The sequence below is a fragment of the Pezoporus flaviventris genome, unplaced genomic scaffold (assembly GCF_033815535.1).
Source record: "Pezoporus flaviventris isolate CSIRO_AGI_PZ_B2104156 unplaced genomic scaffold, CSIRO_AGI_Pfla_v1 ptg000212l, whole genome shotgun sequence".
NCBI classification, from domain to species: domain Eukaryota; kingdom Metazoa; phylum Chordata; class Aves; order Psittaciformes; family Psittacidae; genus Pezoporus; species Pezoporus flaviventris.
In genome coordinates this window covers 283,229-311,185 of record NW_026892760.1, presented here as the reverse complement: position 1 = coordinate 311,185, position 27,957 = coordinate 283,229, and the positions used below count along the sequence as shown (strand labels likewise).

General features: G+C 38.1%; 1 protein-coding gene across 15 annotated transcripts in view; it reads left to right on the top strand.

Moving 5' to 3' along the window:
* NFIB (nuclear factor I B) overlaps positions 1–27,957 on the top strand; it is a 167,715-nt gene that overhangs the window by 77,057 nt on the left and 62,701 nt on the right. For all 15 annotated transcript variants that reach the window (XM_061441221.1, XM_061441220.1, XM_061441225.1 and 12 more), the window contains exon 3: positions 24,022–24,075. In XM_061441221.1, the coding sequence (XP_061297205.1) occupies positions 24,022–24,075 (54 nt within the window). The remainder of the gene's footprint in view (positions 1–24,021; positions 24,076–27,957) is intronic.

Genomic DNA, 27,957 nt, shown 5'->3' with positions numbered 1-27,957 from the left:
GGGCAAGTTTACCCTAATATGGTGTGACAGCCCACTAGAAAAACACACAGAGCTTCATAACTTGGAATCTTTTGGCATTTTCCCTCCACTTTTAAGTAAATTACTTTTGCAGTGTATCAGGATTTAGACTGTGATTCAGGGCATTAACTTGTCCCCATACTGCTTTGATTGAGCAGCAAAGCATCCATTACCAATGCCATATCCAAAGTGACGTTTCCATACAGACTGCCTGCTGTTTCATTCATAACCACAAAGCAGCCTGAAATGACTTTACTTCTTTTTACAACTTGCAAGGAGTTAATGGACTGTGCTGGCCCCCTGCCAAAACCTTTAAGAAACTTTATTAATGTGTTATGAGGCTGGGACACCATAGTGTGGGATTTTATTGGTTATTCATTTTAATGAATAAAAATATGTATGTACAATTAAAACCATGTTTTCAAGCAATTGCCTTCTAGTAAATGTTAAGTCTTTGACAGTGATATTCTTAATGTTTGCTAATCACATTTTTGTCTTTTTATCTTTTTCATAATGTAAAAACTTTTCAAGAATATTAAATCTGTGAATGTTCCCTTCAGCGCAGGCCCCAGCTTTAGCCCAGAGAATACTCTTTCCTGAAGCAGAAAAAGAATGACTGCAAGCTTCTAGTTAGGCTCATAGTGTAAATAAGCCATGGTAGAAGATTATGAGAAAGACTGTGAAGGCTATACTGCTGTGGAAATACAGGCAGCCTGTACACAGAATATAACAAATGAACAGCTAACATAATGTAACAAGCTTCAAAATTAATGCCAGAAGTTAGCTGCTGGTAGGCTGGTTGTTTGATGTGATTTCAGTGTTATTTTGCAAACATTTCTTCTCAGCAGGCAAAGGAATTAGTTTCTGTTACACACTTTTAAAATTTAGAATTCACTGAGACAACAAAGTAGATAAGACTAGATAAGATTCTCAACAGCTTCTAATGTTTTGGAACAAGAACAGAGATGGTTCATTGCATAAAGATGTATGAACTCTTTTTTTGAAAGAAGGTAGTTTCCTTACTATTCCTTCCACTATTCAGAAATAAAAATGGTCTCTTGGAGCTATCCCAATCTTCAGTCCCTGAATGCTTTTCTCTAAAACTGGTAAATATTAACAGAAAAAAAAAAAATAAACCTGTAATGAAGATAACAGTAGGAAACAAAGAAAGAAATGTGAAAGTGAAGTTCAATAGGTGATGGAATAAAGAGTTAGTAGAAAAGCAGAAAGCTTAAATGAAAGTGCCTCAGTCCATTTAAGTAAGTTACTGTATTACCACATGTTGACAACCATTAAGTTTCCATAAACATTTCCATTCTGCTTTCAGACTTCTGGTTTGCACTTGAAATTTTCAAAGCTTGCTTCCTTGGAAGGCAGTTGTGCTTTGCATGCAATTTGAGCAAAAAAGATGATGTTGCTTTGCATGTATAAGGAGACTTGTAAAGTACTTTCTTTCTTGGTATAAAAATAAAAATGTCTTGTGATTTTCATTTATGCTGTTTTCCTGGGAAAAATACCTAGAGATAGAAAAGCTATTATTTCCTGGGGAAATAACCCTTACTGAAGAGTGCTGCCGTGATTTTATTTTTAGGTTTGGTGGTGGTGTATGCTGTGTTTTTCTAGGAATAATGATTCAGACTCCCACGTATAGTTTGCCCTGGATCCCTCCTCCCTTTCACCTCTGATAGTCTACACAAGAATTTAGGAATTGCCTAGTGGTGATAGGCCTACACAGCTAAAGGTGGCCATGAGCATCTGAAGCTAGTGAAGAAAGATAAACAAAGCACCAAGAAGGTGCTTTGTTTAGTAGATCATCTCCAATTGAAGATCTGGACACAGGAATACGTTTCTCAAATAAAAATAGGGCATCTTTATGCTGATAGAGATCCTGTTTGCAAAGTAAAGAGTGTTGTGGGTGGTTTTTTTTTTTTAACACATCTTTACATGTACAGGCGCTGCATGGGTATCAGTACAGCCTGAATTTAGCTTCTTCCTAAGTATTTATATAAACTTCAATGCATGAGTATACAAGACAATAGCCTCATTTGATACAGAGTATGATCAAAGGAATAGGAAAAGTTAAATTGCAATACGGCCCAGAGGCCTAAGGAGAAAACTGTATTACCAGCACTGATTGTGAGATCTTGACTTTCAAGTACCCACCTGTCCAACTTTGTATTTTGCATACAGCTTTTGTGTACTTCAGGAAAGATACATCAGAGATCTCTAGATGTGCAGAATAAACAAATAAGAAGTCGACACAAAAAGCAGAGTTCAATTATGCTAATTTTTGCCTCCTTTTTTCAGAATCAAGTACATTTCAGTGTTCTTTTCCAATAGATTTCCAAGGAACGTAGACCTAGCCATTAACTAAGGAATATGAGGAAAGAGGAGGTCTTACAACACTTCTGTAAAGCAGGAACAGTAGTGATACTCCTAATAGAAGAAATCCTTTGATTTTTCCTTAAATAACAAAAAATTATACCTTCATCCTTTTCTCCTTTGAATACTTTAGAAACCCAAGTGCCAGTGAAAATGTGAACTAATTGGTAGGGGCCTTTCTAAATACACAACTGGAACTGCTATGATGCACAAGGATGTTTTCTGTAACATTAAAACTATAGCATGACTATTAGAATATCAAGTCATTTTTTAATCTGGTAAATAGAATTTCATTCGAAACCTGGAAGGTTAAAATCAATTAACTATTTCTTATTTTATTTTAATTTAATTTAATTTAATTTAATTTAATTTTATTTTATTTTATTTTATTTTAATTTTTTTTAGCAAACCTGCTGGCAGTAGCATGCAGAAGCCAGGCACTGGGGGTTGGAACTTCTTAGTGCTTAGAGCATGCAAGTGCCGAGTTATGTACAAATATACATGTCTCCCAGGTTGCTGGCCTGATATTAGACCAGTCAGATAAAGTGAGATGCTGGAATTTGAGCTTCAGAAGGTTGTTATTATATGGGTATTTTTTGTCTTTAACAAATGAACAGAAATGTATCCTTGAGCACTCTTAATAGCTCTTTTAATCCAACTAGGTTAAAAGGGAAAGTTTTGAGATTCCCAGTAAACTAAGTACTTGGTGCCTCCATAGGGGAAAATGGCCTGTAGTTGTTTAGTATTGTAACTGAAAGTGACATTTTAACCCAATGAGGAGGAGAAATGGAGAACAGGTAGGTATTTATTTTAAAAATACACATGTGCATTTTGAAAGGAAGAATATTGTGGAATTATATACGCAGAATGAAGCTTCATCTGCAGTGGCTGTAAGCAGCAGATAAGATAGATACAACCGCATAATTCTGTGAGCATAATGTAATATTTTACATACAGGCGATTAGCTGTAACAGATTCTTTGGAAAGTAAAGGTGACAAAGATGTCCCTGTGCCTATATGACTAATAAACTATTTTGAACATAATCCTCTCCTTTCCCCTCTCCTTTCCCCTCTCCTTTCCCCTCTCCCTTCCCCTCTCCCTTCCCCTCTCCCTTCCCCTCTCCCTTCCCCTCTCCCTTCCCCTCTCCCTTCCCCTCTCCCTTCCCCTCTCCCTTCCCCTCTCCCTTCCCCTCTCCCTTCCCCTCTCCTTTCCCCTCTCCTTTCCCCTCTCCTTTCCCCTCTCCTTTCCCCTCTCCTTTCCCCTCTCCTTTCCCCTCTCCTTTCCCCTCTCCTTTCCCCTCTCCTTTCCCCTCTCCTTTCCCCTCTCCTTTCCCCTCTCCTTTCCCCTCTCCTTTCCCCTCTCCTTTCCCCTCTCCTTTCCCCTCTCCTTTCCCCTCTCCTTTCCCCTCTCCTTTCCCCTCTCCTTTCCCCTCTCCTTTCCCCTCTCCTTTCCCCTCTCCTTTCCCCTCTCCTTTCCCCTCTCCTTTCCCCTCTCCTTTCCCCTCTCCTTTCCCCTCTCCTTTCCCCTCTCCTTTCCCCTCTCCTTTCCCCTCTCCTTTCCCCTCTCCTTTCCCCTCTCCTCTCCTCTCCTCTCCTCTCCTCTCCTCTCCTCTCCTCTCCTCTCCTCTCCTCTCCTCTCCTCTCCTCTCCTCTCCTCTCCTCTCCTCTCCTCTCCTCTCCTCTCCTCTCCTCTCCTTCCTTTTCCCTTTCCTTTTACTTTCCTTTCCTTTAACTTTCCTTTCTTTTCTTTTTCTTTTTATCTTTTCTTTTTCTTTTCATCTTTTTTTTATTTTTTTTTCCTGGTAGAAAGCAGTTTAAAGGTGCACTTATTAAATATTAATAGAAGAAAGACCAATTGAAATTGCATGCGGATGCAGTCCCCATGCTCTTTGGAACCTTAACCCTAGCTTACTGGTACTTTGCAAGGACATCAGCATTACACAGGTGTGTGACTTTGACCCTGATTACTAATTAAACAGAGGTGAAAGTCAGTTAATTCAGAAGCCTGTTGAGTAGACAGAACTATCACAGTGAATGTCCTTTGTATTTACAGGGGCAAAGATTTTCTTGATAGAGTAGAAAGGATTAGAACTGAAATAAGAGTTATATAAATAATTGGGCTAAATCTGAAGTCTTCTGATGCAGCAGTGTGGCCATAGACAATAAGCAGTTCATAGATCAGCATTTTCATAAAAAGCTCCTGTTCAGATGTTATTATATTATGATAGTTGATAGGGAGGCTTAGGACAGTTGAATAGACATGGACAGCACTCACAAGCTTTGTATTCACTTAGTGGCTGTAAATTTGCCATTCTTTTACTGATGGACTGTTTTCTTCTGATGTGGACACTTTCTATTTTCTTTTTTAATTCCAAATGATGATAAAAGAGCTGTGGTGGTCTGCCTTTTGAAGCAAATATCATAATACACTCAGCTGTCACCTGTCATTACCCAAACCACCAGGTCTACCTGGGACTCACGAGAATCTTCCATGAGCAATATGAGAGCAGTGGTCTCAGTGAAGGATCAAAATGCCTCTGCCTCAGTCATGGTCAGTTATGATTATTGCACAGTAAGCAGGCATAAGAAATCTCACCATTTATATTTGGTTTGACAATGGACACAGTGAAGGAATACTCTCTCATCTTTATTATTCAGGCCCAGGACAACATAACTGAGGTTTCCTAGTTCTGGCGAAGGGTGGTGGGAAGTCCCTTTCAAATCAAATACAGAGAGGCTGGCACAGCAAAGGCTTGAGATGTGTGGGAGGGTTTTGTACATTTTGCTGGTTGCTTGGAAAAGAGAGAGATTTTCCTTAAGAGTAGGCAAATACAGTCAGTGTGAAGGAGATAATCAGGCATGTGGAACTTCACTGATGCCTTGCAACTGAGGGCAGAATAGCTGTCGTTTGCAAAGGTCCCACTGTCTGTGCTCCTGGCACAGATGATGATTTATGCATAATTTAAAACAATAAAATTAAGCTTCTCTTCAGGAAACCCTTACTCCCTCTTTTTTTCCCCCCAGATTTGGGATACTCAGAAGAGCCTGTATGCCATTTTACCCACTGCCGTGCACCATGTGCTGGTGAGCCTGGCGTGACCAACATGTGGTGCCAGGTCCCGTACTTGTCTGGAAATCCAGCTCCTTGCCTCATTTAAAACAATCAGACAGTTTTAAATCCAGCTTTGGCTTTTGCCCTTCACACAGGACGACACTAGGTCGACGACATTTCAGGATAACGGTTTGGCAGCCATTTTAGATACTGCCTGCACTGAGAGCTCTCTGGCTGCCAAAAACTGCAGACACTCTGTGCCAAAACAGTCTTGGCAGTAGAGATAAACTTTGCAGAGATACACAGTCCAGAAATATCTTATAATTACAAAGCACAGGGGGCAGAATGTTTTTACAATACAGCTGTGCTAATGTAAACATTTAATTTGGCAGCCTTCTCCACCCACTTTTCAATTAACTAGGTTTATGCAGATTCTTTAGGTCTGCAATAAACTTTATTGCTACTTCTCTTAGAGTACAGTTTATGAAACACAGATTTGAAGTATTCTAGGGGCTTTCTATCCTTTTAGCAAGGCACACTGAAAATGTCAGGCTGTCATAAAGGGAAGTGTCAATTTCTGTTTTAAAATGCCTTAGCCCTGGCTTCACTAAAAGCCTTTGCTTTAAAAGTATATATTAATTGAGGCCTGTCTCCTTTGGTTTCTCCCAAAGTAAGTAACAGGATATTAATAGAAAGAAATGAAATCACTTAAAGAGCTACAAAAGGACATTTGTGCTGGTGATCATTAGAAAAGACAAATGTTCCCAGCGTTTCAGAATGGTGCTACAGAGAACAGCTCTGAACAGCAGTTCTTATGGGTATAATTGCAATAATTGTGTGATAGCTGCAGTAATTGTTCTTATAGAGTAAAAGAAAAATAATTTCCAATCACAAGCATTATTCAGCCTTAGATGGCCAAACCAGCCAAAGATCCTTTCCTGCAAACTTCAAAATGATGGAGGTTACAGTATTTTATAATGAGATGAGTTAATTGACTTTGTGAAACTGGTTAATATTTTATAATATAAGAATATGTATTAGATAGTATCTTTCTACTCACTATCAAATACATTAAAGTGACTTTAATTCCTTTTGCATTTTTGTGGGAATGAAAAGCTTCAGTGTGACTTTGAAAGGATGAAATGTGGAGTCCTTCCTCACAGTGAGGTCTCGATCCCATGAGGGATCACACCATGTCAGAGGGACTGTCCCTGGTATGGAGGCCTCTGTATTCAGGGTCTTGGCAAAACAGAGTTGGTGCAGTGACAGAATTAGATTAGCATGTTCTTTAGGGATGACAAATGATCATTTCAGTTTGGACAAGTTGAGGAGTAGGAAAGATTGTATTTTTTTTTAAAAAGAATGTTGGGACTTTGGCAATGAAGCTTGGACTAGCATCCAAGGAACTGCTATCTTGTCTGCTTTCATATTAGCATTTGTATTTGCAGGCCAAGCCACTCGTCAATAATTATGCAGTAGCAGCAACAGAAAGGCCGTTGGTTGTCCCACAGCACTCTAAGCAATGGCCTCTGCCCCACAGTGTCGAGCTTTGGCTCGCACGTGCTGGGGGGCAGGTGGTGGCATAAGGCAGGTTGGTGACTGGTAAAGGGCACCAAAGTGTCTTCATGTGTTTCTTCAGCTGACATGCAGAAACTATTGGGGACTTAGTGAAGAATTTTTACTTTAAACTTAAAAGAGAGAAAGGAAGGAAAGATATGAAAGTAGATACAAGTGATGAAGTTTGTGAGCATCGCTGAAGGCATAGTTTACTAGTATTATGATCCAAAAGCAAATGAGTGAAATTACTTCAGCTTTTAATGAATTCTAGGAAGTTTGATTCTAAAAGTGAGCAAAAGGCCATCACAAAACAAAAGCTTCTTCCAACTGATTTTCTCATTCCTAATTTTCATTGAACTAATGTTAAATTACTTTTTTAAAAAAGTAATTTACCTTTTCATAGTAGACATAAAAGTAATTGAACTAATGTTAAATTACTTTTTTAAAAAAGTAATTTACCTTTTCATAGTAGACATAAAAGTGATTAGGTAGTAAGTAATAAAACATAACAACAGTGATATATTAAAAAGTTAATTGAAGAAAGTCAGCAAAAGCATATGTTAAAGCACTGACAACATAAGCTAGGGTCAGGCTGTAAGGATAATTCTGCCTCTGTAACCTGTTGGGTTATAAAGATTAACTGAGAGGGAGAGAATATAGTTAACAGATGGGATCCCACACTATTAGTTGTTGGAGGAATACAGAATAATTTCTTGTCCCTTGTGACCACAAGATATTTTTTAGACTCCTATTGTAGGAAGTGATGATTACTTTTAATTGATTGCCTCCTTACTCTTTCTACTAATTAATCAATAATTCAATCTTGTTGATAAATTGGGATTATCTGGCTGTTTTTCTGAAGTGCTATCCCCTTAATTAGGGGTCCAGTTATTCAGCATTATTGCTGTGATTAAAATGTAAGAGGGAACAGAGTGCTGAGAACAGAGTGCTTTTAAGAGTAAAATGAAACTTCTTAATAGATTTTTGCCATTTAATGAGCAAGATCCTTATTCGCTCATCTGTTTGGCCACAGAAATCTGTGAGAATGCTGATCTCAGCCCATACGCAGAATCAGCATTTCAAAAAACTGATGGTTTGTAATTCATTGGTGTTCCTTAAAATAAAATGGGTTGTCAAGGTAATAAAAGCCTGACCACAGGAATGAAAGTTGTGAAAGGCAGAAAGAGAGAAATGCATTCTATACCTATAAACAAATTATCAGCCACCTTAGACAACACTAATTTAATGTAAAATTCATAAAAAAGGTCTGTATAAATTGCAAAAGGCTTTACAGGAGCACAGGTGGTATTTGGAAAGGAAATCGCTCTTGTGTTTTGTCTATCAATAAGCTTCCTAAACAACTGGGTTTGGGACAAGGCTGTTGTGTACCACTCTGGGAGATCTCCAATTCCACCTGGGAGCCCCACCTTCCTTGGGAGTGCAGTAACATGTACCATGCTTTGCTACATCCTCTTTGCAATTCATGATCCACTGTAAGTGCAAAGAACTCTGACTAACTGATGTAAGAAGCATCTATACGTGTTCCTCCACCTGGCCACACTGGCAATGCCAGTGCCTGGGTGGTTCCCACCTCTGTCTTTGTGTCCAGTAGTTGCTGCTGCACTGCCCCAGCTAGCAGACTGCAGCAATCTGCAGAGCACAGTGCTGGGAAGGGATCTACCTGATCCCACACCTGGGGTGGGAGCCATATCCACCGCAAAGCCTGAAACAGCATCTCTCCATTCAGGGGTCTAGGAGGATGCAGAGATGGCTGATAGCCACTTTTGCTCAAAGCCTTTCTCTTATCCCAGACCTTAGGCTGGAAACTGGGTGTTTGCCTAATGTTTGGGCAAACATCAGAAGTCAAGTAGTCCTGCTCAACCGCTGTGGCAAGAACTAGAAAAATATTTTCAAGGAGGTAAATTCAGTTTGGGTCAGTTGGCTGTGCACTGGGTATATTGGGGGTGCTCAAATGCTTGGATGCTCAGGAGTGGGAGTTGAGGGCAGATGAGTGTGTGTGATTGAGATCCCCTGCTGTAGCATTATCTTAGAAGATGTTTTAGAAAGATGCTGAAAGCTCATGCGCGTATAGTAACAGCAAGCTTTTAACCTGCCAGCCCTAGATAGAAATAACAACTGTGCCAGTTCCTTAGCAAAACACATAAACAAGGACAAATGAAGTATTCCCCTGTACAGCAAAAGGCAGTTTAAATAGATTAGGCTCTGGCATAGCACTTAAGTTTATCAGGCATTTAGTGTTTAGGATGTACAATAGAGCCGTATATGACTTGCCAACTATCTGGGCTTCCCCCACTGTTTCTGGTTTGGCAATGATGTGGTTTTTCACCCTGTTGCAATGCTGACTGCCAAGGAGACACGGCCAGCTTTCTGCTTCCTGTCTTCCTCTTTGTCCTGGCTTGGCCTGTACTCTGCCTGCCAAGTCACAGATGCCAAAAGCTTATACAAAAAGGTCAAACAACTAAGGCTTGAAATCACCTATGCCAACATTTGTATTTTCTTTCTATTCTGCACCCAGCTAAGTGGAAAGTAGGCAGCATACAGCTAAGACAGGAACACAGAGGAATATTTGACAGTAGGAATGCGTGGATTACAGCTTTGCAAACTGCTTGAAGAGGCAATGAAAACTCGGCATTTTAAGAGGAATTGTGAATAAAGCTCAGTGAAATGTGAAGCTCTAAATATATATAATGAAGTTTTTGGTTTTGTGGATTTATCCCTTTCCCCTCCACTACCCAATTTGTTTCTGGTTACTCCTGTAATTTTACTGTATTTGGAAGTCAAGTTCCTTTGGAGTTGAGTACTATTCCTACAACTTCTTTGTACCTGGATCTGCAGCTCCATTGGTATCTGTGACTTTGTTTTATTTACTAAGAACATAAAGCTTAAGGGAAACTGTAATAATAAGTATATAGGCATTTAGAACCTAAATTTCACCAGCATAAATCTGAAAACTCCTGAACTGAAAAGTTTTAAACATTTTTTCCGCAGACAAAATTTTTCATCTGATTTTGGTTCACCTTCTTTTTGACTTGTGAAGCTGAAGCCAGAAAATATATCTACCACTTCTATTTCTTTAATGTTTCTTATTGTGACTATGGTATTCACCTAATGCTTTAATCTCCTGGTGTTTGACTAAACATTATAGCCATAAATGCAACATGACTGTTGGCCATGAATTGTAAAAATGCATGATTGTAAGGGAAACCTTTTCAGATGATTCATCAAAGCCCAGGTTGCAAAGCACAGCTTCATATTTCAGTCTTCAAAAGAGACTATTCACTTTGTTCATCATCTGCTCAGCCTCACCCCTGCCTTACACACCTTTGAAGAGAGGATGTTTCTTTAAAGTAAAAAGAAAAAAAAAAAGAATAGTGATCCTTTCAGCAACAGGCCCCTTCATAATAAGCTTAAATTTATTGCCTGTGTCTTACTCAGTTGGTCCAGAAACCTGTACAGATCCTAGTGGCTTTAGTTTATTTAATTACAATATTTTCCTGGACACTGAGAAGATTGCAGTGTTGAGGAGTATTCCCAGGCCTTTGGTGGTGGGGGTAGGAAGGTAGAGAGTGATTGCAAAGAGAAAGTAGGGAAAAGAATTTGGTGGCTGTTTTGTTCATTTGTACAGGTGGTTGCAGGTTATCTTATAGTAAATCTTTAACAATTTCATATACAGTATTATTCCTAAAGTTAATTATAGACCTAGACCTTGGGTAAAAAGGCTGCCAATGTTGTTAATGGAATAACAGTGCGCTTCCTAGAGTCAAACATTGCTTGTGGTCAACCACTTCTAGCTCCACACACACAAACCCACATATTCTGAATTCACTGCATACCAGGGAGTAATTTAGTCACATGTATGCCCTCTGCTCTTAGTAATGCAACAGAAGAATCCTCTGTAAATGTGGATGGCAATTGTTACCATTACTTGTCTATTCTGAAGGACAGAGTTTGTGTGCCTCTGTCCTTCCAACTGTGCTTCACTGGGCTGTGGTTTACACACTGCTAACTGTATTTTCCCCTTAAGCAGAGAGCATTAGTAATAGCGAAGGAGTGGAGTAGTCATACAGCTTTGCTTCTTTGTTGGTGAATGTTTTGGATGTTCTTTAATGTCAGAGTGGGGATAGTAATTTTCTCACATACCTGAAACAAACTTTGATGCAGACGTTCCACAGAGTTTGATTTTGTGGATTATTTCAGAAAGCGTTCTGCTGAGAATGCCTGAAATTAGCAATATGATTTTAATTGCTGGTGTTTATCTTGTGATCTTAAAATTGACAAATCTGCCCTGCAGAAGAAAGGACTATGGGAATGTTTATGTATGAGCAAGAACAAAATTAAGTTTTAAATATTGTCCCTTGCAGGTCATCAACTTGATTTTTTAGCAGGGACTGAATACAGGTAGCCATCTGATCCAAGGCTGTAAATGTTGCTCAAATTGTTCTGCAGCCCCTGTAAGAAGGAGATTGTCTTTCCTAGGAGGCATAAACTTCTTTTTTACAGATTTCAAGACAGTAAGGAGTTTGTCATTTGGGCTAAGAATATATCTTGGCTTTCTAATGGTTTAAACCATTCCAGTCTTGGTCACGAGAGTGCAAAAAATTTTGAGAGAATATTTTTCAGCAGTCTGTGAGAACACTTGAATAAAGTATTAGAAGCATAGGAAAAAGTATTTTTTAACACATAGTAGAGATAGGTTCTCTCCTATTAATCTTATGGAAATATATAGTCCAGAGAATTTGTTTTGCTCTGCCCCATAACCACTGCACATCTTTTTAATGACTTATTGCTTAATAAGTTTTATTTCCTAACGTGATTTTTATTATGTATGTTTGGCCTAGGATAGCTTTTCTTTTTTTTCTTAATGCTGCAACATACTGATTATATTGTTTGCATCTGCTGATTATAAGGGATTTATGCTAATAAATTTAGGAAGGCAGCTATCATTTTGGTGCTGACATATGCTTTTGCTCAGAGATCCTCATGTGATTGACTGTAATCTACATGAACTGATGTTAGGCTGTGGCATATTGTTTGAAATGGTTTAGCTGTGGAGAGATACCCAACTGCTGTGCAAAGATACCCAACTTGCTGTGACTGAGCCAGCTTGTGTATGGGAAACAGCGTAGGCTTGAGAGCTCAACAGTCTTCCTGGATTCATGTTTTCTGGGCTGCCTCCTATATACATACACATACTGCCTAACAAACTGTGGTAACCTGTAGACTAAACTTTGTATAAAGCTTTAGTTTTATTCTTAGTGTCATGGCAATCTGTCTTCACGTGCTGTTTCTATCTCCTGAATGCTTACATCATGCTGTTATCAATAGCTGTGCATATGGAAGTGATTTGATTGTTCATTTGATTAAAATAGAAGAAAGGGGCCATACAGTAATGATAGTGTTTCCTGGGGGGACACAGGTCTTTAAACTTACAGCAGACGAACTGGCTTGGTAGGAAGTATGTTTTAACTTTGTTACACAAACTTAATTTTGAACAATTGTGTATATAGGAAGGCTAATGCCAGAATCACTTTGGAAAAATTGGCCAAAAACTGAGCTGGCCTATTTTTTGTTTCCGGTGATTGCTTTGCTGCTGGTACTCTCTGTTGCCAGCCCTGATGTTGACTTGCTCTGCTGTGGGCAGGTCACAAACCCCTGTTCTCCCACATGTGGACGTGCATTGGTGCCAGTGAACAGAAGAGCATTATGTGAAAACGGTACACTGGTAGGGAACAGCTTCAGGTAGGAGAGGGATTGGGAAAACCTTGGAGCAGGTTGATGAGCAGGCTTCTTAGTTTTGCTGCATCCTGGAATCAGTGGTAGATTTTCTTGGTTTGTTTTCTGGAAGTGTAAGGTGTGACTAGTGGGCCTTCTGCAATGCTTGCCTGTCACACCCACTGGGTGGAGAAACACAGCCTTAGGCCAAGGTGAATTTCATTAGAGAACTGGGTTTTCTCATGTTCTTGCTGTTACTGATATCATACCTCTGTCCTGAATAGGCTCTATTGTTGTTCATGTTTCACTTTTAAGTAGGCATTAAAGGGATACTGTTTGTTTTTCAGATGTACAGCATCTTCTGGAAGACTGCTTGAAAACATAAAAGCATTTTGAGGCTAGGGAGATTTGCTTGCTGTAACTGTTTATAAGGTTAAAGATTATTGTTTAGCTAGCCAATTGGTCTTATTTGCAAATCTTAGCAAGTGTGTGGAAACTGAATTACTGCTGCTGATCTCAATGAAATCTAGTCTTGGCAGTGCACCCTTTTCCAAATTCAAGTTCAAGCAGCACAGAAAGATTGACTTTACACTGCTCTAAAGTGTTGGCAGTAACCACAATGGAAGGAGGCTGGGATAGAAAGGGAGCAGTAAGAATGTTTTTTTTAGAGTGCACAAAGTGTGTGTGTGTGTATTTGTGCAGGACAGAGACAGCCAGGAGGGATGAAAGTAAGGCAAAAACTGAGAAGCTTACAGGTTTACACTAAAATAGTCATCTCCTTGAAATCACTCACCAAAGGGTCTGCTATAATTAAAACTCATACAACCAAACTCTTGTGCAGTGTGCTATGTCTCAAATTAACTCTTTCAGCTCAAGCGAGTTTTAACTATTTGTTCAGGAAAAATGCACTGCAAAGCTGTCAAAGTGATTGAATACGCATAAGAAGATGTCAAACTGAATGTTGAGCCTGTTATGTGGATGCACAAGATGGAAAACGATTAGCATTTTTCCCAAAGAAGGACAGTGCAAGTATTAAGTTGCTATTTTTTGCTATAAAGCTTTTAGAAAAATCTGAAATATTGCTGAAAAGGAATGCTGTTGTGCAGGTGCTCATCAGATTTATTCCTGTTCTTTCAGTCATGCACAAGAGAGTTAATCTGTTTAACTCATTTTAGACTTTCCTCTCTAAAAAGCCCGAAATACTGGTCTATAAGTAGGATAAAGTGAAGCCAAATGCATTTATAATTTCACCACACACACACACAAGTACAGACACATGAATATACAAACTTATTAAAATGGAAAGGACTGTTTGGATTAAGTGTTATCGTACATCTTCAGGCAGCAGAAAGTTATTTTTAAAATAAAAAACGGTCTTCAATAAGAACGTAGTTCTTGCAGTCATGAATGTTGAATGTCTAAGGTTACTCATTTTGGCTTCATGTCTTGGAGCTGATGGGTGGTACAACCCCTTTTGCTCTCCGCCACAAACTGAAACTTGAGTTTCTGTTGTATTTTCAGAAAACCTGTAGAAAGTTTTTAACTTGCAGAAGGACATTTTTTCGTAGTTGCAGACCAAACCAGACTTTCTCAAGGTCCTGCTGTGGTGGAACAGTGGCAAGAAAACAAGCCTTAGAAGCTCTGGATGGTAAAATAATGTTCAAGGCACTGGCAATTTACCAGGTGCAATAAGAATCTGAGTTAAGTTTTTTTGTTGCTGGTGGTGGTCTTTTTTTTTTCTTTTCTTACTTAATTAACACTCAATTTTTATTCATGCAAAGAAACAAAAAAAAGTTGTAAGCAGTAAAAAGAAAAGCCTTGGAATTTGAATCCATGCATCTGGGTTTGTTTTTTTTTAGAAAAAAAAAAGTAGTATCCTTTTTCCAAGTATATAATACCCTTAGGTCCCCAAGAACATGTACCAGCCTCAGTAAATAAATTGAAATACAGAGAGCAAAAGCAGCCTCTCCTGTATACTGAACCAGCAAGCATATTTTAAAATCTTGGTTGCAGAACTGCAGTTGGTACTGTATCTATGTCAGGGAATTTCACCTATGTAGATGATTTTAATAGATTGGAAATCAGCAGAAGTGAGAGATATGCTGATGTGTAATATACAATGAAAGCTGCAGAACTAACAGACGCTCCAGTGTGATATTAGTCACAACATGAAAGAATTATGTGGTGAAATATGAAAGAATTATGAACATGATCAGATAGGATTTAATATACATTTTAAAGTTTTTGACCAAATGATTACAATAGCAGTACTATTGCTAATAGGGAGGTAGGGAATCTGTGGGACAAATATTCTTTAAAATAGTTTTGTTTAAAATGGAAAGGCAAGTTTTAAACCAGGGTACTCTTTATTGTTGTTGGGGTGGGTTTTTGTTTGTTTTGTTTTAGTTACATGTTTTAAAAAGAATTTGATGTGTGAAACATCCCTGTCCAAACCCAAATCTGGGTTATTTAAATATTTCTTTGGATTAGTCAGTTCTATATTTTAAGTTTTCCTGTGGCACATCATGTATTAAGGTACTTCTATCTATTGTAAAAGGTCACAGTGGGCAGAAAATCAGTACATTGATCAGATTTTTTTCTTCTTTTTTTTTTTTGATCTCTGTTGCTTCAGTACTCTAGACATTATTTCTTGTCGTTATTTATTTTTTACCAATTTCTTGTTGTTATTTATTTTTTACCAACTTGCTTATGCTGGAAAATAAACATGGTGGCTGTAAACACACGTGCAATTTCTGTCAAGTATACGAACCACTGGTATGAAAAAGCAGGGTGATTTTTCTCAGCCAGTTCTTGTACATTACCTACTTAGTGACTTAGTACCCACTGATAGATTTAATCTTTCATCACTGTTAGTTCATTTTAATAGTATGTGTGTGGGAATCTGGACATGCAAAGTGGTGCATATTTTATATCTGAATTTTTAGGTTATAGCAGATGGAATGAAATCCACTTTGTAAAGAATACAGTAACATAACCTAAAAATTATGTGTGTATACTGCCTTTTGGAGCATTGCTTTCATAAGCATGATCTATGTTAAAAACATATGTTACTTAACTATGGTGTTTCTTATGCCCCGTATCTGTTAGATGTAAATTAATATCCCAGTTTTTAAAAATTGCATATAGCATCAACTGGCAATCTCAAGAAATACTCAGAAGTGCATGGGCAGCAGTTGAAAAAAAACCAAACCAACCAACCAAAACCAAACATCACTTTTTGTGGGTCTTGGTGTATGCCAGATTCTTTATGCTAAAAGTCATGTTTTACCACCAGTCATAAAGTTGAAATTAATTGAAATGAAAACATAGTTGTGGTAGCATTGTGGATAATAGATCAAAATTAGGATATTCTTTGGTAAATGTTACAGTATTTAAAAACACTACAGTGATGCTTAGGTTGTCAAATCATTAAGCCTTTTCCCTCCTATTTCAGAGAAAATATTAGTATTGTTTTGGGCTACTAGACAGTTGCACTTGATGACACAGGTGTTCCTCATGCTGCCCTGAGATGCCCTGAAGAAATTCTAAACACTGCAGTGATCTAGTCTGATTTTGGAATTTCCATGATATATAAACCCCCAACATTTTAGTTTAATTGCTGTCAATTTGCCTCAATTAGTGTATAGTGTGGTGGCATACTTAGCATTTTAGGAGATCTCTGTCCAAAGACTAATAGAGAGGCCTCATGAGCCTCTACTAATAGGTGTAAACTACTTTGTGGGTTCTTTGTCAGATGATGCTTTAGACTCACAGAGTAGCATGAGAGTATAACTTCCTGAAAGACTGAATAATCTGGCTTTTCTTACTGTATGTTTTAGTGGAGAATGCAATGCACTTTGAAGAAAAAATGCACTTCTACCCTATAGTATTTGTTGAACTATGCTTTTTTTTTTTGTTGTACTTTAAAACTGTAATCTACCATGAAGTGCCTCATCCAAAGCTCGCTGGAGCAACTTTCCATTGATTTTAACAACTTTTGGCAGAGAACAAAACTGATTTTTTTTTTTTTTTGTAATCATGTCATCATTACCCCATGCCTAAAAATACTGCCTTATGTAGTGGAAATGTGTATTTTATCTCCCTGAAATATTTTTGCTTTACTGCCTTAAAATACAACAGAAAATGAAATCCTGACTGCATTGGTAAAATTCATGTTGACTTCCATGAAACCAGGATCTGCACAGAAGTTCTTAGTAATACTCATTTGCATGAAGGTGAGCATCAGCCTTTGTCTTTCAACAAGCTAGCCAATGAAGTGGCCAGTTTATTACTTGGCTGAAGGTATACTCAAGGAAATTCCTATTCCTTACATGCAAATATGAACTTTTTCATTAATATAGTCTATCATGCAATTTCTTTCTTTAAACACTCAAACAAGTTTTTCACTGTGTTTTACCTTTTGCTTTTCATTTTCTGTAATAAAAGCCTTTTATGATACATACCTTAATGTACAAAGGTATTTGGTCTCCAAGAACAACTTCTGAATGTTTCTGACTACAGCTAGTATCCACAGTATCTTCCAGATGGATAAAATTGAGTGTTCATATCTCATCCTTTCCTACTGAATCCAGCAAGTTTTGGAAAGAAACTTCATTGTTTCACATTCATCCACATGTGGCAAGATACCTGTGTAAGTCTCTTCTTAATGTACATGTCAAAAAAGAGCTTAGCTAATATTATGAAGTATGCGAAACATTTGTATCAGGCTATGAAAAAATATAACCCTTTTCTTAACTTAAAAAGAGGTGTGTGTGCGCGCATTTGTGTGCATACACGTATATAGAATATGTATATATTCCATGCACAACTTATAACACAGCTGGAGAAAGTTGTTCAGTTTTCAAAATGAGAAACATATGGTCTTTATAAATTGTATAAGAAATATTTTGGATAACTAAGTGTTGTGATTTATTTTACATAAACAAATAAGGGAATTTAAATTAAAAAGATAACTGTGTTCATGGGACATAAAGCTGAAAAGCTGACTATGCTTATTGCTATTTTGGTTCTGGTAAGTGCTTCTAGGTCCTTGAATTTCTTTCAACTATATAAAAACTGGATTTACTCCAGAGCTCTACTTCTTAACTAGGACAGTTTAAAAACTAAACAAGGACTGAGTCAGTTAATTAATTTAAATGAGATTACAAATCAGAAACACATTACGTAATGTTGATTTAATTACCATTTTTTATTTACCTAATTAAAACACTCTGAAGAACAGTTCACAGTCTTGACAATGGCCGGTTGGGTGACTTGGCAGGTGCAGAGCAGAGCGCTGGTGAAAGGAGAGGTGAAGTGGAGCCCGTGGTGACCTGTGCTGCCCCAAACCATCATATGCTCTCCCTGCCAGCCCACATGGCTGGCACTGCAGTGGCATGGCCTTGGCCAGCCAGAGTGTGGTGATGCTTCCCAGCCACAGACCCCACTGCGGAGCTGGAAAGCATGCCCCATGGAATGGATGGGCTCTTGGCTAAAAGGCACGAGTTTGCCCTGTTGTGCCAGCCACAGGTGAGCTTGTCTGTTGTGGAAGGGTACACGGAGCGTGGTGAAAGGGGATGGCCAATGGATGAGTATCTCTTGCTGTCCCCGCTCCAGAGCAAAAGTGTTCAAACCAAAATGACAACAGAGCTCAGCTACTGCCTGCTGGGTTGTCCGTCTCCTAGAGATGTGAAGGCTTTCCTGAAATGGCAGGTCTACTTAGGCTAAAACCTATCTGACTGAGCTATGGGCAGCACAGATCAATATCCTAGCTTTCTGGCATCAGCACCTCTGTTACTCGCTGTCTTTTTCAGGCAGGTATACCCTTTCATTGCAGAAACTTTTCCTAGTAGCCAGTCTAAACCTGGCCCAGCACAACCTCAGGTGTTTCCTCTCATCCTGTCTCTTGTTACTTGGGACACTTTCAGCTCATTTACATTGTAAACAAACTGTCATATCACTGGAGTTAGGGTGAATAATGTTCATAAAATTGTATAATAATTCAGGGTCATCAACTATAGAAAGGGAAGACCGTGGCAGACATTGCTTTTGCAAAATGGAATCATTAAACATATTTGGTAAGTTTATCAATACAATCGTTTTGTCAGGGTAAAATAATGTAAGTAGTGGAAAGTAAGTGTAGTAAAAGTAGAAATATAATAATTAATGGTGATTATTTAACATACACAGATAAAATTATTTATTTGCTTTATGGGCTTTTGCTGGTCACGTTATTTACTTTGTAAGAGAGGGAGATATCTCAGGTTTTTGTTGCCATGAATGCTTTCCTATCATGATGATGTTCTGAAAGTCTTTGAAAGATGAAGAGTTGATTTGGAAAGTCTTTTTCCCATGGGGACAGCCCAGTGGTGGAGCTGAGGACCAGGGAGGTTGGGCCATCTCCATCCTTGCAGGGTTTCATGCCCTGACTTTGTAAGGCCCTGAGAAGCTGAATGTGATTCCATAGCTCAGCTTTCCCTTGGAATGGATTGGGACTGGAAACCCAGCTCCCCACCAAACCAACCCCAGTCCTGGAATCCTGTGATTTTCAGGGGTACAACCATTTGACTCAAGTTTGTGGTGTCAGATTATGTAATCCTGACGAATGGCAGTCTGGGAGGTAGTTGTGATTCTTGTTCGTGGTAGTGACTCCGTCAGTTGTCAAGTCAGATGCTGTATAGGTATGTGAAGGCTTGAACAGCAGCAAACTTATGCATGGTACCACATGTCTCTGGTCTTTTATCCTCCCCCATACCCAGATCATGGACTATCAAAGAACAAGAGTGTATTTACATGCTAGTGAATGATTAAATTAGTGTCTGTCAGCTGAGATTAACTGAGTGCAAAGGCTGTTGCCTAGCTTGTAGCAAATGAAGAGTGAAGTGTGTTCATTGAAACCATGGAGGAAGTTTATTTGATTGGTAAAAAAACCTATGGAGAATCTGCTTATTTCTAAGACATGGCTTAAGAAAGTATTCTTTTTTTTTAGGTTCTGCCTCTATTTGATATTTGATAAAGGCCTTTAATATTAAGCTAATGCAGAGAGCCTTAAGATCAAAATTCCTTATAAAGGAAAGTGTGCGGCATAAGGGAGGTATAGCATAACTTACTTTTTAAAAACAGTATCCTCTTTTATGAGCTGAAAAATGACTACAGAGGTGAGCAATACTAAAAATCCCTCAGTAAGCTGGTGAATAGCAGTGCAACTTCCTTGGCTTTTTTGGGGTGTGTGTTCTTCTTGCTCCTGCTTGTCAAAGCCAAGGTGGTGCCAAGAGAGCATCTTGACATTCACTGGATGGCAAACAATCGGCTTTTTTCCCTCTTCTCTGCCTTATGAAGCCAAGAGTGATGTACCATGGCAGCACCTTTCTTCTAGCGTACAGCAGGGGAAATGGATGTTTTTTTTCTTACCAGCAGCAGGCCACAGCAGTCAGTTTTACTTAACTTGCTGCAGTGAGGACTGACTGAACTCATATATTCACTGGGATTGACCCCAGAAATATAAATGTGGGAAACAATTCAATATAAAATATACCAGCTTTCTGACTCATCCTTTTATGCCATCTTCTAAAACAAAGAGCAATTTGAGATGAAGAATTTGAAAATCCTGGTGGGAGCCATGTTGAATCATAATAAATTACACATAAGCTGTACCAGGGTTACATGAATATCTACCAGGTAAGAGTAAAGGCTGTTCATCCATGGGACGATAAATTATCAAGTCACTGACTGTTGGAGCAGTCAGCACCAAAAAGAGCAGAGTAGAAGATATGCACACTGTAGTTGTGAGGTGTACATGAAAGCCATTCTGTGGAAGTGGTATGTGCAGATGAGCTTTTGCTCTGTAGCAAATAAGTACTTCTCAGATCTGTGTGGAAGAATTTTTTCAAGAAAAGCACATTGACAGTAAAATTTGGGAGGCAGATTTCTGAATGGGACTTACATTTGAGAGCTACATAAATGACATTGTTGAAAATTTAATTTTTATATCACATGTATATTATGGGGTTTTGTTTGCTACAGAGCAAAAGTTCACCTGTACAGCCTTGCTTACAGCTTCTAGCTTAGGAAGTGTATATATACTTTTTAAATGTTCACAGAATTATTTGGTGGGAAAATTGAATGCACAGCCAGCTAGACAGACTATGAGTCTGGCTTATGTCTTTCTTCACCACACTGGAAGAAAAGCCTGCAATTTTTAAACTCAGGACTTGTGTTGTTAATTAATGATCTTGTGCAGATGAGGACAAAGATTGATTTAAAGCGTCTTAGCATGTCTTAGTTTCTGTGGCTTTACAAAAATGTGTCTTACTCCCTCTTTAGAAGAACATTGCTCCAGTGTCTCTTTTAATTCAATGTTCTGCTTATAAATTAATTCATATAATTTATTCCTATAATTATCATGGTTCTCTTGCACTTTGCAAGGCTATTTGCATCCAATCGAATCAGGAGAGTGCTTTATGATTACTGACACTGGTAAGAGAATCGCATGGTTCACAGGCCATTCTTAGGTTTGTGTCTTTCATCCTGAGAATGAGATGCTACTCTGCTTAAAGTGCAGATTTACATAGGTTGATAATTGTCAGGCAGAATATGATTTTTTTGCTTTCTTAACTGCTTTAAGTGAAGAGTTAGGTAAATTGGTTCTCATATTCAGCTTTCAATGATTCTTTGCTTTCTCAAGATCATTGAGAACCCGCTGAATAGTAGTATCTACTGCTTAAAACACTTTGTGAGAATCAATCTGTAAAAATTGTGATTGATATGTAGTAAACATAAAGCTAAGTCTGACTTTCAGATTATGATAATTAGTGAACTGCTTATCTCTATAACTGAACATTTCTTTACTGAGTTTCTTACTATGCTATGAAAAAGAATTATTTAAAGCACTATCAATCTTTAAATCTTGTATTCAGAAAGTCACCACATTGAAAATGAAAAAGTAGTAGTAAAGGCAGATTGCAGTGCAAGATCTGAAAAATATTCTTCACTTTGTGAATCTTTTTAGTAAATTTTAACAGGAGAAAATGTCAAAGGCTATCATCTGGTAGGCCTCAGTAATCCCGATTCAAATTTCCGTGTTCCCCAAGCTAAACTGTTCAAGCTTTGTTGGGTGCATCTGCTACCAATTTGACACTTCATTTAGCCACATGTCCGCAGTAGTTTTACACTGCAACAATTGCTGTGTAAAATTAATCCTCTCTGATAATCATAATTTCAATAATTATATGTGTAGTTTGCAGAAGCAGAGAATGTCTATTAGAACAATATTAAAGTTCACCCCCTGCAGGGTGAACCTTCCCACTGCAGCTCAGGAAGGACATCCAGATGAAGGTCCGTATACAGAGCAGCATTGTATTTTTAGCATTCTTATAGCTGATGGAATTTTCAAATTAATGTGATTTGATTTTTTAAAGGGGTGTGTTGTGTCTTACCATGAAAAGAAACAAGCATGCTGAATGGCTACATATTGTGCCATACAGTAGGACTCTTTCAAGAGTACCAAGGGCCTAAACCATGGGATGTGCAGAATCTGACTGTCAAGCCTGCCCTTCATTCTTCCTACCCAGAGTAGAGGAAGACAGAGGAAATTTCATGTGAAATTCACCATCCAGTGTGTATTTTATTATGTGAAAGAGCGATTTCATTCTGTATTGGAAAACGTAGTTGCATTTTTTTGGTATCATCAGGACTGGTTTTCACCTGTGCTTTGATCTTCCAGTATTCTGGTAGATCCCCTGATGCTTGTCTTCTGTGACAGATGAATTCAGTAGAACTTGAACTGTGAAATAGATTTCCATCATAGATAATATATTCTGTAGAATCAACCTTGTGTTAATTTAAACTGCTTGAAAGATATGTGTGTCAAGCTATGTTTGCTAAGCTATGTAATAGACGGTAACAGAACTTGTAGCAGGTGGAGGGAATCTCATTCTAGGTTGAGGGCTACACAGGCTTTAAGAAGAAGTGATGAGGATTGAAGGACAAGTTTGTATTGATATGTACTTTTCTCCTTTTTAATGCTTTTTTCTTCAATTTAGACACTGTAAGCAGCAATGAATTCAAGAACTTTGACTTCCCTCTGGGGCCCTTTTGGTAGTAGCAATTTCTGCATTGCTAAAATGCAATATTTTGGTGGTCATATGTTACTAACAAGCACTGATACATTTAAAAAATGGTATTTTAAATTTAGACTGTAAAACTGCTCCAGTTTTAGATCATAGAATCATAGAATAGTTAGGGTTGGAAAGGACCTTAAGATCATCTAGTTCCACCCCCCCTGCCGTGGGCAGGGACACCTTACGCTAAATCATACCACCCAAGGGCTCGTCCAACCTGGCCTTGAACACTACCAGGGATGGAGCATTCACAACCTCCCTGATACCTGTATACAGAACGAATGGCTGTGTTTCATTTAATTTCCTATTCTCATGACGTACAAGAGTGTCTGTCATGTTTTACTTTGCTAATAACAATTTCTTGCTGTAAAGCAGGTTTCCGTTATATTATTTTGTTATAGTACTGGTTTAGGAATGCAGCAAAAAGTAGAAAATTTTAAAAGCAAGTCCTTTTATGAATATTTATTATTTAATGTGTTTGTTAACATCAAATTGTGTTCTCCTCTTGATTTATTAAGTGCATGTATCATGAAAAGAACACTCTTCAAAGTCTACAGGTTTTGGATTTTGTTAGTTTTTAGGTTACATAATCTTCATTTCGCAACGACAGTTCTCACAGACTAGGAACACAAAGCCTATATTGTATTAAAATTGACAGTCCTACCTTCAATGCAGTCCTGAGTCTGTGGAAGCAATGTAGGCCTTTCTGCTTTAAGGAAAGTGTAAAGAAACAGGACTTATCACTGCAAGCGCCATTAGTTGCCTAATCCATTAGATCTTTCTGCTCAATGCTTCAGAAGAAACTACTTCTGCTTTGCTGATTATGCAATATTATGTTTGGGGGATGGAGGGAGAAGGAATGAAAAGGTACCCTTGTAGAGGTGTTTACAACTTGAGTGTTTACCTGAATGTCTCTCTTGTCCTTATTCAGTCATCTATGAGTTCCTCTTATTAGGATCATTGCATCCTTCACAATGTTTCTGCTTCTGCACAAAATGGGTTACATACAGTGTTTCTTCAATAATGCCTTCATGTAGAAAATCAGGGAAATGACCTTTAAAGAACAAAGTTAAGTATTAATGTAATACTGAAGGAGTGTATTAAAGGTTGTGAGATACTTTCAAAACAAATTAATGAAACATTTCTTTCATTTCTTTATAGATTCTGGACAACCAGGAAGTCCAAGCCACAATGATCCTGCCAAGAATCCACCAGGTAAATATAAGTTCCAGAACATGTGCATCTAACATTGTTTGAGAACAAAGATACTACTGTTAATAGTTAAAAAGAGCATATTGGTCAGCAACCTATTTTGCACGCATAAGTACATATAATCAGGACAAGCTGTGATTACTTTAGTACTTTCAAGCTGGCAATGATACAATTGCGGTTTCATCAACATTTGTTTAATCTAAGGAATTCTTTTTTTCACTTCATGGTTTTTACAATTTTGTAAGTAAGAATGGGCAGAGGAGTAAGGAAACAATATCCCAAATTACTTTTATAAAAGTTTTCAAATGCTATAATTTTTATTTTATCTTGGACAAAACACAACTGACCTACCTCTAAAGTTTGAGATGTGAAGTTCTTTATTTTATACATACACTGTAAAATGCAAATATGTTCATTTATTATTTTTCATATCAGCTTAGAACAGTTTTTGAACACATTGTTAGTGGGTCATGCTAGTGACATTTGAAACTTTTGGGGAGAGATGTCAGTATAAACAGTCCTTTCAACGGTTCTCTAAAAATAAAAAGTAAAGAGGAAATAAAAAACATGCCACACTGTTTAGACCAGAGATTCTTTGTATTTCATGGAGTTGTCCTTCTAATCAATTGGGCTGTGCTAGTAAATCTTGTAAATCTTTGTTGTTTCAAGAAGTGTTGTCGGGGTAAGATAAACAAGTCTGACAGCCATACTATCACTTCTCAATGAGCAAGGCGTGACTCCTGCCATCACCATCATGCTGCATCTTCTGATTTTATTTCTCAGAAGTGGTTCTCTTGAAATAAGCTGCAACTAACTCAGTTTGCTCTTTTCCTAAATGCAAAATGAACCCCACTCTGACCATAAAGTAATTGTGTAATGCTGGACTGATACTTTCTGGATCTGTCAAAAAATTAAGGGAAACAGACTGCATTGTGACTGTACAGTTTTGTACTATGCATATGATCAAAATATCATCATACTTTGTATTGTCAAACATCATGTGTGTTACATGTGAATACACGAAAGTGGGAGAACCATCTTAGATCATTATACAAAAAGTTGTATTTCTGTAATATAAAAACCAGAAACATATAATGGAAGATGCAGATATGTTTTTGGAAGATGCAGATATGTTTTTGGCTATAGGCTTCCACGCTCTTTCCAAACTGTGTGGGATGAGTAAGCTTTTATTTCTCTATTAAATTTGTGACATATATTGTTTAGGATAGAGGTTTAAAAATGCACAATGGTAAATTTACACCTAAGCAAAGCCTGCAAAATTTCCTCACAGATAATCACAGTTTTGTAAAATTTGGAGCATTTAGCTATAGAGCATTTATTTTTGTTTTAGAATATCTCTATTTGTGAGTGCGAGGAAAGCCAAATACATTACCCCTTATCATTTCGAAAGATCCTTTGTAGTCTCTGGGTTTGGGAAGCTGAAGGCATGTTTTAAAATTCTGTTTCTAAAATACCAATTAGCATTTGGAGGATGAAGGTGGAAGTACATATTCACTGCTGAGGATTACATCCTGTAATGAGCCCAGTCTTAACCCCAAGCTACTCGACTGAGGTCCAGTATTACTGCCAGAAACAGAGCTTTATTTTGGCAGCCTTGTGGGGCAAGACAAGATGCCCTTATGTTTAACAAACTCCAGTGTCCCAGAAGATAGAGGGATATAAAGGGCAGATAAATCCAGTTGCTGATTTCATTCTGAAGCGTTCTACTTGAAATTTGAGCATAATGCTTTCTCATGCTTTGGAGTTTCTTCTGGTAGTAGTACTCCTTTATCTGCTGCCAAGTGGGGACAGAAAATGGAAGCTGCGCTTTGCTTCCCTTGAAACCCTTCATTTAAGCAGAGGCATAATTGAATGTCATCTGTATATTTGAGGATACATGAACTTCTAGCATCATTTAGCTTTCCTGTGTAATACTGTCTTGGGGTTAGACTGGCAGGGAGAACGTGTTGAGGTTTGTGGAACTGCAGAATACAGGACTTCTAGGCTGTGCAGGAGAACGAGAGGGAGTTGTGCTCCATTCAGCTTGTCTGGGGAAAGGACTGCTGTCCTATTCTTTCTTATTAAACTTCACATGAGTCTTATTAGAACCAGGCAGTCACTTCTGTCAGAGCCTCAGAGGATACCCACTCTGAGGTTTGTTTTCAGTCCCAGTCCAGGAGCACTTTGACTGGCAGCGCCAGGAGGGTTTGTTCTATCCTATTTTGGTCTCATGCCTGTATGTCAAGGAGCCAGAGCTCTGGCAAGGGATAGGTGCTGTTAGCTTTTGTATGCCACTACCTTCTCAAAGACATTGCCAAGGAAGAGGGCTTTGGAAACTGAGTTGGCAAAATTGCTGGTGTTAAAAGTGGGTTTTTCTAGGTTTGGCTAGACTGTTGCATTCTTTAGGTGGTCTGGTAATTTGCTGTCTTAACCATGGAGAGAGGGCAATGTCACTTGCCAAACAAAAGAATATTAACAGTACTTGCTGGAATTCTTTACAATATGTTCCTAAAAATACACTGAATACTTTGATAACATAACACAGTACTAAGATGGTGCTACTTGTGGTGAAAGCGGTATGTAGTTTTTATATCAAAATCCAGGGATATCCATCTCTAAGTTTTATTTTTCAATAACTTTCATCTGGTATATTTCTAAAGAATGAAACTTGCTTTTCTGAGAGCTGGGTTGTAAAGGTCACTTCTCTGCAGGGATAGCTATGTAAATTCCAGACAGATAGATGAGCTGAGCTGAACTGAACTTACATGAGTTCGAACACTGCTGTTGTCCGCATCACTCCTTAAGTTCCTGGAATCTAAAAGTTTATGTTATGCTAGCACGGTGTTATTTATTAAAAGTTTACATGGTTTCAAAGAGAGAATGGATGTGTTTGTGGATCCATTGAGGATGACTAAACAGACAGAGGCTCACCTGCATGGTAAGTTTTAAAAGCTAAAATACTTGCAGCCTTGCACACTATCAGTCAAAAAATCCAACCAACAAACACTTCTGGCCTGCTCTGCTTTTTACTGTTCTGCTGGTCATCTGCTCGGGGCTACTGCTGAAGTCAGGCTTTTGAAGTGTGGTGGTTTCAGTGTAATGTTGCATTATTTGCTTCCTGCAAGTCCTGTAGGTCTTTTATGTAGCTAAAGAAAATGTAAAAATAAGCCTACCTGAACATGTGTGTCTTGAAATACCTACAAAGGTGCAGGAGGATATGTACTAGAATGAGTGATCTTTCAGTAAGTTCATCTGTTAGGCATAAGAAAATTATGAAGGTGAGTAGAAAAACATCTAGAACTACTAGTAAGCTAATGATACTGACAGCAGCCATAACAATTTGTTCTCCAGTGGTACAACTGTTACAAGCCAGTTCTTCTAGTAGACGATTTTCTAGGTTTTGTTCTGCTTTATTTTTTTTTCCCTTAGTTACTGCCTACTGGCCACAATTGTTTTATATTAATAAAGTTAGTTACTATCTGCCGTTGGTATGAGGTTGCAGCTTGGCAGACTTTATTTATTTATATTAACAATATAAATTAACAGCATTAACAATGCTAAACAACTATTTAACACCAGTTGTTTGGCTGGTCAAAGGAATATTTTCATATAAACTTGCAAACTCTATAACATCAGTCAGAGCTGAATGAGGATTGAAGATGTCTCTGTTTTGAGCCTTTGTGCTGACGACTATTTCCTTATTTCTATGGGGTGACACATTTTTAGACAGAGAGGTTGAGAAACTATCTCTTCACCTTTCATTCATTCTCACTGTTTTCTTTCTTTTTTCCCCCACAGTAACCTGTGATATGTTGTCAGGGAATCCATCTAGTGAGAAAATCCTTAATCTGAATGAGGCATAGGTGTGTGAATCCCCATCCCCAG